The following is a 12,675-nucleotide window of genomic DNA, read 5'->3' as shown; positions in this document are numbered from 1 at the left end:
TGTTAAAATTGAAAGGTCTGTACCATCTACAAAACAGGCGATTCAGCCAGTTTAACTGCATCATCATCAATACAGATCTGACTGCACAGTTATTTCAGGCATAACTATATAAGCGACAAGCTTCCAAGGGTTACGGTCCCATCTTGTATTTGAGGTCGAGAATTTTCCGGTGTACAAATATATAAAAGAGAATTATGGCAAATACTGTTGAATATAAACCACAAGAAGAAAACAGTAACTAACTTCAATGTTTAGTTTAAGACAGCTAACAAAATTCTACTTCTGTTTACACATATTATCTCAAAAGGCAACAAAACCTCCTTCCTATAAAATTCATGGAGGAAAGAAATCTGTCAGTGTGCCACAGTCCAGAGAGAAACATAACCATATCCAAGAAACACAGTCAGGGCCAATGCCTTCCCTACAGCACAGAGCAGACCAACCTTTCCAAGAAGCATCAGCCACCTCAGTTCTGAGGCTGAACACCCAACATAAAACTCCAGTTGTGAGGATTCTTGCTGTCTCTTTGCAAATAGCTACATTTTCATGGTTGTTGTCATCTTCCTTGGATGAAGCCAGATCAATCAAAAAAGAATGAAAAAATGAGGTAATGGTGATGCACTATCCCACTGATGAAGCTGCAGAGATCTTTCAGAACTGTGACCTGCTCTGCAAAGCCAGCCTCTCCTCCACCTTACAAGGGTTTACAAGTTTGCTCCTTCATATCCATCCTCCACATTGTATAGACTGCCCCTGCATGTGCTAATCATATGTATTTCTCGAGCCCCTGCATGCATTCTTTCCTTGCTTCCATACACTAACTCCTTTTTAAAAAAGAAATTAAATTAAAAATAAAATTGTTTCCTTACCCATGTTATTCAGACACTTCACCTGTGCAATGGCTAGTGAAGCAAGGTATTAAACAATAGACAACTAATCTCTGAAACAATAGACAGAGAAGCAACAGAGGGATACACCTGTCATACTTAAACTCAAAGCACGCTGTTATTCACCTGTGCCAATGAACTACAAAACATGGCACAGCAGCTTGCAGAGACTTTCCCATGCACCAGTACCTCATAAGGTTTGTCAAGTGAGAGATGACATAGGATCCAAGTTCTACTTACAGTGAAGATTTTAAGAAATAACCCACCATTTCTTTTAGTAACATTACAGATCAGAACTAGCAACTGTGGAATGTAAGACACTATTTAGTAACCAATACCTAAACAAGCCCTAAACAGTTCTTGACTTGCAACATGTTTGTTTCTTCCAGTCCACTGTTGGGAAAAATCAAGCTTTCCTGTGCAAATCTGCATTTCCACTCATCTCTATCTAGTAGTAGACGCCTGGTAAACAGTTCTCCCTACTTTGATAAAGCAGCAGCAGTATTCCAGATTTTGTTTTACTAGGGAGATTGCAAAAATAAAAGTTCATCTACTGGGTCTACAAGAACCACTTCATTCTTTAATTTGAAGCATATAGCATTAAAACTCCATCATCAGCACATTTGAAACTTGAGAGCTGCTTTAAATGCTGCACATGCACAGCATTGGTTTTAACGTATAAGAGAATTCATTTCAACCATATTTATCATTAACTTAAAAGAACAATTTCTACCAATAAGCATGTTTTGTTTAAAAGACAAGAACAGAGGAGAAACTTCAGCAACAGATCTAGACCAATGAGGTCTAATTGGCATTTAACAGGTCACATTCAATATGAAAGATGTTTTTACTCCATCTAAGACTTCCTCCCCCAATTGCAGAATCTATCTCTGAGCCCAGAAAACTGCCACTGTCCTCCCTTCCAGAGCAGCATGACGACCTGGGGCAGGCAGCAGAAGCCATTCCCTCCTGCCCTCACATCTACGTTCCAGCTCTTTGCAGCAGGTTACCAGAGGACATGCTTGGCATGGGCTTGCCCAGAAGAGTCTATGTTTGCCCAAGTGGGAGAGCATGTGTTGAAAACTGGACCCCCAAAGCCACAAAGGTCAAACTACCCCTACCCTACACTGATATATAGCTTTAAAACAAGCAAGTTTATGTTCATAGACTATTTCTTTTAATAAGAAAAATATCAACTCATGCACAAGCTAGTAATCTGTCCTCAACAGGTTTTAGATTATTAGCCATAAAATATCAAGCTGCATCAGCCAAAAGACTAATATGTACATTCTTTGTACACATAAAAATTGTAAATAAAATCAAGTCATGCATTAATTTGTTTCATATCTTAATGTACTGATTTTGCCTGGCATAGAGGTAATTTTCTTCATAGTAGGTGGTATGGTACTATGTTCTGGATTTGTGATGACACAAACACACCAATGTTTTAGCTCTTGCTGAGCAGTGATTATACAGCATCAAGGCCTTTTCTGTTTCTTACACTGGCCTGCAGCAAGTGGGCTTGGGGTGTGCAAGAAATTGGGAAGGGGACATAGCTGGGACAGCTGACCCTAACTACATCCCATACCATATGATGTCATGCCCAGCAATAAAATCTGAGGGAGAGAAGGAGGAGGGAGGGGGTGACATTCAGAGTTATGGCATTTGTTTTCCGAAGCAGCTGTTACACATAATGGAGCCTTGCTTTTCTGGAGATGGCTGCACACCTGCCTGCTGATGGGAAGTGGTAAATGAATTCATTATTTTGCTTTGCTTGCATGCAGGGCTTTTACCTTACCTATTAATCTGTCTTTATCTCAACCCACAATTTTTCTCACTTTCACCCTTCCGATTCTCTTCCCCATCCCACTGTAGGGGGAAATAAGCAAGCAGCTGTGTGGTATTAGCTGCCTACCAGGGTTAAACCACAACACTTAATTGCATGTGTGTAGTCTGTTGGGTTTATGTTCTTCCAGCTTGTTTCCCATTCATGCTTTAAGATCTTATAAAATTAATAAGTAATAGGGCAAGAAATGATTGCTTAAGTGCAAGAGTTTAAATTTTTTTCTATGTATATTTACTGCAATTCTGATACCATTGGATTGCATAATTAGTGAAGAAATAGAAGCAGTTTCTTTTCTCTTCAAGCCAAGGAATTTTAGAAGTAGTTTAGAATCTTCTTGCTGTTCAGTAATCATAGGCCATTTATTCCCAAAGCTCCTCCAACATGGGGACTGACAAATATATTAGGTTGTTTTGCCAGCATTACTAGGAAGCCCCTTTTGAGAATAGTATTACATTTACTTTCTCTTGTCACTTCAGACATCCATAAAGGGGGGGGGGGGGGAACAACACGACGACATGACACTCTAAGTTAGCTCACTAATCTGAAAAAGAACCACTTGAGCAATTTCTCTTCCTTTAGATGGTCACAATTGCTTTCAACAGAATAAAAGATGACTAAGTTAAAAATAGTCCAGATACTACAAAGATTCTTTAAAGAAATGCTGTGAATTTCCATGGCTTACAGTTGTAACAACTCCAACAAAGTCTGAGGTACCATGGGGGGGGGGGGGGGCGCTTTGTGATGCTCTATACCACAGGAAACAAATGAAACAGACTGCATACAAGACGTAGTAATTCAACTTTCTTTCAGGTGTAAGTGACAGCTTAAGTTACAGCAAGAAATAAGTTATCCAGTAAAGGAGGTGCTAAAGCAGCAAAAAACTCGGGTGCCAAAATAATTAGGACGAAGTACTCTGACACCACCCTGTCGTGTGTTGAGAGCATGTCATTTAGTCTTCCCCATATCTCAGAATGTATTAACAATTACAGACATAACACAGTTCAGGTAGAGTGCATATTTTTATGATATTTTACATAAAAACTGGAAGAAAGGCATCTTAAATGTATATAATGCAATCTGGAGAGGGAGGATCTGATTAAAGAGGCAATACAAAAGAGCTTGTCAGAAGACTCTTCAATAGGAATATACCAAATTCAGTAAGAGGGATACAGAAACAGTTAAGAACAACCCTACCGCTAAATGCAATCTACAATTTGATTTTGTAATGTATTTTTTTTCTTTGTAACCTTGTTTGCAACTCTGAAATAAAAAGCCTGGCCTTCTGTATTTCTGAATTAAATTAGCTGATCCAGATAAAGCAAACTGTGCATGCACAACTCCAAAGATGTTATTTAGAGCAACCGGGCTGAAGAACACTTTTCAGGGTGCTGTCAATGTAACAGGGCTGGATTTTGGAGAAGAGTTTCTCTGCCAGGCTTAAGCCATGATTCCTACTGTAAAAAGAAGCAGTAAAGTGACACCTCATAGCTCTGAGCAACCCCCCAAATCAGGGGGCTAATGTTTTTCTTCCCCCTGAATAAGCAGCAGCATCTCAAAGCTGTGTGCTGTGCCACACACCACTCTGAAATGACCAGCTCACTATCATAGATTCAGGTATCATTGCTTGGAAACTCCCAAGGACAAGTTTGGGTTTATTTTTTTCTTCTTCTTAACTTCGTTTAAGTAATGGGAGATAAACATACTTGGGAACTGAAAATATCTGCACACCAGGAAAATACTCATTTTTTTAATTTCATCTTAATGCCCCCGAAGTTCAGCTAGCAGCAGTCCTACCTAGCTATGTCACTGAACAGCTATCATCGAGCCTATCAAATGTTCTAACACACACAATTCAAGCTCAGAGTCTACTTGAAGAACAGAGAGATGTCAATTTAAATAAATTGTGGTTAAATTCCTCAAATTATAAAGACTGTAGAAAATGTTATGTGTCTTTATTGCTCAATTTTCTGCTCCTTTCAGTTAAATATCCATTAATTTCTTAATGCTAAAATTCTGTTATGCCTGTGAAGGTTTATCACATTTTGCAAATAAGATGGATTTTTTCGTTCACGTGTACACCTTATAGACAGTTGTACAATGGAGTTAACCGTTACAGCTGTTTTTGATCTAGCCAACACACATCCCAAAACAACTTCAACACAGCACGCTGCCAAATTAAAAGTAATGCAAATACTTTCTATTCCCAGTATTTGCACATTTGAAGCAGCAGTTTTCAAAGCCACTTAGATATCACTAGGGTCAGGCTCCACAGAGGATTTGTGCCTCATTATTAACATTAACTTTTCCCAAGAATCTTAAATCCTCATGCTTTATTAGTCCTGTTCATTAAAATATGAAAAATGTTGAAACCCTTTTTTTTCCCTAGAGAATAAAGGTATGGCAACTCCATATGAAGCATCTTTAACCAGCTTACTCCACAATATCGTTTTTATTTAAGCCATGTGAGGCAAGATCCACCCCAACACCTTTTATTCTAACATCTACAATTAAAAAAGTAGCTATATATTGCTTCATGGCAGAACAATGGTCACCTCAAACAGTCTATAAAATTTACTTAAGTTATTTCAGCATTGCATTATCAGCAATCTTAACATATGACTGCATAATGCAAACAAGAACAATATGAACCCTTCCTTCCAGTGTTTCCTAGCAGGAAACGGGCACCTGCAGAACTGACTTTACACAAGGTTCAAAGGAAGAGGACACTTCTTTTCCTCCCCAGTTTACCAGACAAGTATATCCTTTACACAAACTAGACAAACTGTTAGGCTACAGGAAAAGATTAAGTGAAGTTGTAGTTGATAGGATGCTTTCCATCATCTTTTTCCACTGCTGAATGTGTTTAAACATTTACCTATACAAAGGAAGGAAAAAAAAAAAAAATCAAGTTCCCTTAGAATAAAAGTGCAGATTTATTTGTTTTTTAAACTCAGTTACCTACTTCTGTATTTTTAATATAAGTAGCACTTCGATAAACCTTTTCAAATTAAATTTGAAACTGACAAGCTAGATTAACTTATTATAAATAAAATATGCTGCTATGTCAATTATGACTAGGTAAGAAGGTACAGCTTTTTTATTCATACTAAAGACACCTAGCTTTGAACTTTAATAAAAGTCACAGTATCACATAGTGATTTAGAAATGTATATTGCTTGCACTTTCAGAAGCAAGCAAATTCTTTTCACTTAAAACCTATCTACAAACATGCTTTTACATTAATCACCTGAGATTTTAGCATAGCCAATACACTCACAGAAAATATTTTGGTTATTTCGGTTAGAAAGAAAACATGGCCAAAGCTAAAAGAGCAGAAAAAACTTCTTTGATCTATAACTAAGAAACCAGAAAAGAGATGACCTACAGCTTCTAACAAAACCCTTAAACCCCACACACTGAAGATCCTGGAGGCACCTTTTCAAAAAACATTTGATATCCAATATCTGACAGGAGCTTTTTAAAATTCTACTAAGCACCTAAAACATCAAGTTATGACTCAAAAAAAAAGTAATCAATTTTTTCATTGAAATACTCTTTGTTAAATAAAAATATTTAACAAACATTTGTTTTCCTACGGTAGCCAGCACTATAACCTTTAAATATTGCGTGAAAGAATTTCCATACAAATGCAGCTTAACTTAAAAAAAACCAAAACACCACACACACAAGAAAAAAATAGTAAATAAAAGGTGCTGGTTCTTCAGTTTAAAGTAAAAAAAACTTAGAACTTCAACATGTGCTTATTAATATTTATGTAACTGTTTATATGTGAATAAACATAGCTTAAGTTTAGTACAAAAGCTGTATTTGATAGCAAATGAACATACTTTCTCTGTTGAACTTCCCAGTAAAAACAAACTACTTTTTAGCTTTTTTCCTCTAAAGAGTAAAAATATAAAAGCAGATTACAATTCACATTTCTAAATGTACAATTTTATTCAACTACTGTTTTAAAACAGTGCATTCTGCCAATGCAACAGTTTTTACTAAAGCATTCCCTGATAAAAACCATTTATTTGTATCTTGCTTAGTTAAAAAAATTTGCCTTGGCTTTTGTGCAATAAGAGTGCAAAATGCACTTTAAAAAAAAAAAAGCCCAACAAAAACTTGCTTGGACAAAATTTTTTTCTTTCCTTAGTGCACAACATTAGAAGCAGAGATTTGTTTTATGTTCTCACACTTCTTCACTAACACTTTATTTACAGCAAAGAGTTCTTCCATGTGGACAATATAAAAGTCAAGGTACACAACAATCATCAAAGAGAAAAGGGAGTAATTTTGGACTGCCATGCAACAAGTCAGTTGCTTACTAAGAAAAGTGAATGAATTAGTATGTATGTGGAAAAAATAAAGGAACAGAGACTGAAAAACTGAAATAAGTATTTCCAACCAGAGCAAAAACTGTGGGTGCAAGACCAAGAGATTAGCAGTAGCTGCAGGACCTATACCATCTCAACCTGAGTTTCAAAACAACCCTGCAGCTTAGCTATTCAGTTGGTTATGCCACAAAGTAGCAGCAGACTTGGAGGAACAAGCCTAATGGCAATAGAATCTCATGTTCCACGCAGCCGAACCCAATTTTTTCTAACTTGGGATACCTCCACAATTTACTTATTTCTAACTTAAAATCCTTCTGCATATTGTTAACAGTCTGTCTCCCTGTCCAATATGAAGCAGAAATCCTTAGTGCATTCAAAGTGACTAATTATAATCTTACTTAAAAGTCACTTTAGGAACTCTTACTTGCTTACAATTACACTCATTTATCCTGAACCATGAAAACAGCCGTGGTATCAAAAAATCACAGGAACAAACGCAAAAGATTTCAATGAATCTAAATAAGCAATATTTTGAGAAATACTTCATTCTGAATTCTGACGCTCTGCCTCGATGACTGAATGAGCAAATATAAAAACAGTCCAGAATACAGTCAACTCATTAAAATGGAAGAACAGCACATTTTAGAACATACACCTTTGCTTCTATCATTTTTGTAGTTTTACAACATACTAAATGTTTTCTCTCTTTACAGCTACCATTTGATAAATCCACTCCAACAGAAGTACCCAAAAAGTTATTTTACACGAACTTCTCTCACATGTACCACCAAATACGAGAAATATTTTCATTTCTTTCAGAAATACTTTTAGAAACACAAACACATTACAATCTTTTGCTTTTATCTTCAGTATTCAAGAGACACTAATGGGACCCTACTGGTTCCAGAATCCCTCCTTTTAGATATGGATGACACCAAAACAAAAGCCATATGGAATCTGTATGCATTTTTCAGAGCATTGTTACAGTCAAACAACAAGCACTAGTACCAGCACATAACTGTTTTCTACCAGAAGTTTTGGACAATGAAGACTGGCTGTATAAAAGTCTTCCAGAATTACTTTCTTCCAAGTGCATTTCAACAAGTAAATTAAATTCAATCTTGAACACGAGAAAAGGCAATAATAAAATATAACAACGTGCATACAGAAGTTTTAGTGGTAAAGTTAACTAGCTGAACATATAGTGTGCTTTTAAAACTTTTTCACAATTGTTGTGTCATCTTTTTAACAGGATGCGTAGTGACAGGACAAGGGCCAACAGTTTTAAACTGAAAGAGGGTAGCTTTACATTGGCTATAAGGAAGAATTTTTTTACAATGAAGGTGGAGAGAACTGGAACAAGTTGCCCAGACAAGTTACGGACATCCCACCAGTGCCAGCGTTCAAGGTCACGTTGGACAGGGCTTTGAGCAACCTGATCTAGTGAAAGATGTCCCTGCCCGTAGCAGGGGGGTTGGACTAGATGGACTTTAAAGGTCCCTTCTAACACAAACCATCCTATAATCTCCCCCCTCTTTATTTCCCCCACAGACCTTTTAAGCTTTTTAAAAAAGCACCTTGCTGCTTTCTCTCCTAACTCTGTTTACAGTTGAGAGGGCTTTACAAGCATCCTCATTAACCTCTTCAAACACTTTCCTCCCATGCTGTTGCCAGAAAAACAAGACATCAGCCACATACAGTTAACACATTACAGCACCAGCAAGATACAGGCCACTGTTTTGTTTCCCTGTACCGTCTGTCCTGGTTCTTCTTCTCTGTTGAGTATACGGATTCTGTGCCAGACAGCTCAGCTTTTGCCGTGCATTGCCCCACACAACAGAAATCTGGTCCACAGCTTTGGACTGTAGTTGCTCTAAGACTGACTGTCTTTTTATTTAAGACGCCAAACTAAACCTTTAGTATGCTTTAAGCACGTTTGGCATTATTAGACAACCCTGCACGAACAACGCTTAACTTTACTGGAACGCTTTCAGACAACCGCACTCTCAGCGAGAAAATTACAAACTTTCATCTCGAAGTTAGCGGCACACAGGGCCTGAGGCCGAAGAGCTTCACCTACGCTCTACAGGATACGGACCGACACCTGAGCACAGCTGAGCACCCGAAACTTCCGGACACCAGGAGAATCTGAACTTGCAGGGGAAGATGCGGCACCTGCAGCAGGAGAGTCACCCTTTACAGCCCTTTATCACGACGGTAACGATGCCGAGCACTCAGCCACCCGCGGTTACCCCCCACACGCCCCCGGCGCACTCTTGCGCGGACAGGGACGGTGAGGAGAGCGGTGAGGAGCTCAGCCGGCACCCCCGGCCGTGAACAGGGGGCAGGGGCGGACGGAGCCCCGAGGGGGCCGCGGGGAGCAGCCCTCGCCACCGCCGCCCCCACACCCGCCGGGCCGGGCCGGGCCAAACCGGGCCCCCAAGCTCTCCCGCACCGCGGGGCGGACTCACCGCTCTCCTTGCCGGCCGCGACGCTGCCCTGACGGCGGTTGGGGCACAGGAAGTCGCGAGCCGCCTCCAGGTCCTGGAAGTGGCCGAAGGGAACTAAAGCGCACGACATGGTGCCGGTGCCACTACCGCCGCCGCCGCCCAACCCGGAAGCGGTCGCCGACTTCCCTCACGACCGGCGCCGCGCGGCCCTGCGCAGGGCGCATGCGCGGCGCGGAGAGGCTCCTCCCCCTCGTCTCCCGCGGGAGCTGTCACGTGACCCCGGGAGGCGTTGGCGGGGCTGCGTCCGCCTCGGGCTGAGGAAGCGGCGGAGGCGGCAGGGCAGGCATCGCGATCCTCCTCCTCTTCCTCCTCCTCCTCCTCCTCGTCCGCCGGGCAGCGACGTGGCTGCTTGCGGGCAAAAAACAATGTCCCAGCGGATGAGGCTGGCCGGAGCCGCTCTGAGGAGGCGGGATCGGCGGTGGCGGGCGCTGCCTCCCCGCCGCCGTTCCTGAGGGGAATCGCGGCCTACGCGTCCGTTTTTTCCCTGGCCCTTGAGCCTGCAGCTGGCTGGGGCCGCCGGGAGCGGAGCAGCGCGGCTAGGGTACGAGCTGCCGTATGCCTGCGGCCCTCCTGGGGTACGAGCTGCCGTATGCCTGCGGCCCTCCTGGGGTACGAGCTGCCGTATGCCTGCGGCCCTCCTGGGGTAGCTCTGCTCGCGGCCCAGGCAGCGGCTGTGGCAAAGCCCCATCCGGGCAAAGCCAGGAGGAAGAACGGCCGCCGAGTCCTGTGTTGTCTTCTCGGGGCCAACTCCTTATGCAGTCAGTGGCAGTAATTGGCATATGAGACTCACGTTGATGACAATGCCTGTGTACTTGGCAGGGAAGGCAAGACCATGTCCCTGCCGGCCTGAGTCTAAAGGAAGGTGTTATGAGACGCTGGTACAATTTCATCATCCAGGCCTAATGATGAACAAACATGACCCTAAACACCTATGTTACTTTGATGAATAGGGAACACCTGTAACGAGTAGCAAGGACAGGGTTTCTTTCAATCTGAATTGCTTTTGCAAATAGAAAACTTTTGTTTGGGTTTAATGTCAACCAATTTCTATTCCTCTGAATGCTGAGGCGTCTGACTGGTGGTAGTGATTATGATGAGTGAGATTTGATGTGGAGTGACATCAGTATAGCGTTGACAGCTGATCCACAGCCTCAAAAATCTCCCCTTAGGGCAGAAAAAAAGCATGTGCGAGAAGAACACCAGGCGACGTTTTCTGGGCCCTGAAGAAATAGAAATTGCCCTGTCCCCAGAACTTTACAGTTTTTTCTAATGAATCCTACTTTACCATATGGTTGCTTGTTTTCACACAGATGTCTTTTATTTGGTAGATAACTATGCATGTGTGTCTTTAGTTGTTAAAAGCAGAAATGATTGAGCAAGTAGTCCAAGTTATTCTGAAAGTTTGGGTTGTGGTCTACGTTTTTTGGGTGCTCTTTAAACACCTTCTAAGACTGAACACATTTTTACTAAGAGAACTTTCATTCCAAACTGGAATCCCATTTGGACTGTCCTGAAGGCCCAGACTGTAACAGGCTATAAACTCTAGAAAATCTGTTGTCAGATTTTCAAAGAAACTGGCTTTAACTTATTCTGACAACTTTTTAATGTCTTCAGCTGTTCTATTTTGTTGCAGTAATGAGGACCCACCAGCAGTTTTTCCCTTAGCGACAGCAGGGACATGTAGTTTTTACATTTAAAATCTGTGGCTTCTCAGGCAATACACAGGTTAGACTTTAATTTAAGCAGACGAATAATCCCATGCCTATTCAATACAGAGTTGTTGAATCCTGTTTTTCTGAACGGGCATAAAATTACATGCTGTGTACCAGTGGGGAGGAGGTTCTTCAAAAATAAGGTCACAGTGTGGGAAAGGTTGAAAGCAACTGTTATTGAGGAATGGCTGATGACTTTGAAGATGCTCTAATTAAACATGTAAAGCCTGTAGGGAAAAAATATTTATTGACATTTTAGATCTGTAGCATGCACAGTTGCTAGTAATGTCAAGTGAATAAAGAGTATGCAAGAAATTAAATTAACAACCTGGTTTGTCACTCTTTAATGATGTTTTCATCACGTTATGAAAATTTCCTTATTTAGAGACTAATGAACAGTGTAAGACACTGTCATATCCCCACCTGGTTTGCTGCACACAAAGAAGTCAAGCTACAAAACTGCCAAGATACCAATTAATGCATAAAATAAGGCAATGAATAATTCAGCAAATAATATTTCAAGACAGGGCTGAGGCCTGATGAACCCACCTTATCACTTTGGCTACTGCATTACCTTTTGTGTGTTTGTTATACTTTCTTCAATAGTTAACTAATTTTTAAATATTCATTGTAATTATATGGGAGGTTATTAAAAAAATCACTCTGAAAAACCTCTGTCATAAATATTAAGCAAAGTTCTTGAAGCTATTCAGATAAATGCTTAACATCCAAAATTAACAATACATTTACAGCAACAACAATACTTTGCATTTACCTAGGTCCTGTTATTTGGAGACCTTAATGCAGTTTACAAAAATGCATAATTACAGATGTTAGGGATTATCACTTGGGAAAATGAAGGTAATGAAAGATTAAGTGATTTACTCAGGGTCAATCCACAAATCTGTGGAGTACTGCGAGTAAAACTCTGCTTGCTTCATCATCAGTGATGATCTCCACCTGTTGTTCAACTCACGCTAGTTGGCATAAATGAATGTGATTATACTATCATATGCAGAATCCTGCATTTGGTCTTTGATAATAAGTGAAAATGAAACCAGCAATTTAGTAATAGTTATAGCAGACACATCTATACCATAATGTCAACTTGATACAAACAATCACCTTATCAAACACATGCATAAGTGGCTTCCAAGTAGTGCAGTTAGCACTCATGGGGAGGGAGCAAGAATTAATCAGCGTTCAGTAAAACGCAGAGAACAGAGAGAATATGGAGAATCCCAGTCAAACATTTGTGCTTGTACCAAGCCTTTTGCTGCTGTCTAATCACAGCTAAGCATTGAACTGCATCCTTAGATGCCTGAGTAAGTTGATGTCTGTCTCACATAGGCCAAACATCCACAATTCCTAAAGCTTCAG

The 12,675-nt window shown here is 40.6% G+C and overlaps 1 protein-coding gene across 3 annotated transcripts in view; it reads right to left on the bottom strand.

Annotated features, from left to right (window-relative positions):
* RAB3GAP2 (RAB3 GTPase activating non-catalytic protein subunit 2) overlaps positions 1–9,724 on the bottom strand; it is a 49,512-nt gene extending 39,788 nt beyond the window's left edge. For all 3 annotated transcript variants that reach the window (XM_075042610.1, XM_075042613.1, XM_075042612.1), the window contains exon 1: positions 9,545–9,724. In XM_075042610.1, the coding sequence (XP_074898711.1) occupies positions 9,545–9,653 (109 nt within the window). In that variant the 5' untranslated portion in view covers positions 9,654–9,724. The remainder of the gene's footprint in view (positions 1–9,544) is intronic.
* Between the last annotated feature and the right edge of the window lie 2,951 nt (positions 9,725–12,675).

Source organism: Buteo buteo, chromosome 12, assembly GCF_964188355.1.
Source record: "Buteo buteo chromosome 12, bButBut1.hap1.1, whole genome shotgun sequence".
Classification (NCBI taxonomy): domain Eukaryota; kingdom Metazoa; phylum Chordata; class Aves; order Accipitriformes; family Accipitridae; genus Buteo; species Buteo buteo.
Note: the sequence above shows the minus strand (reverse complement) of the source record. Positions and strands in the feature narration are given on the sequence as shown.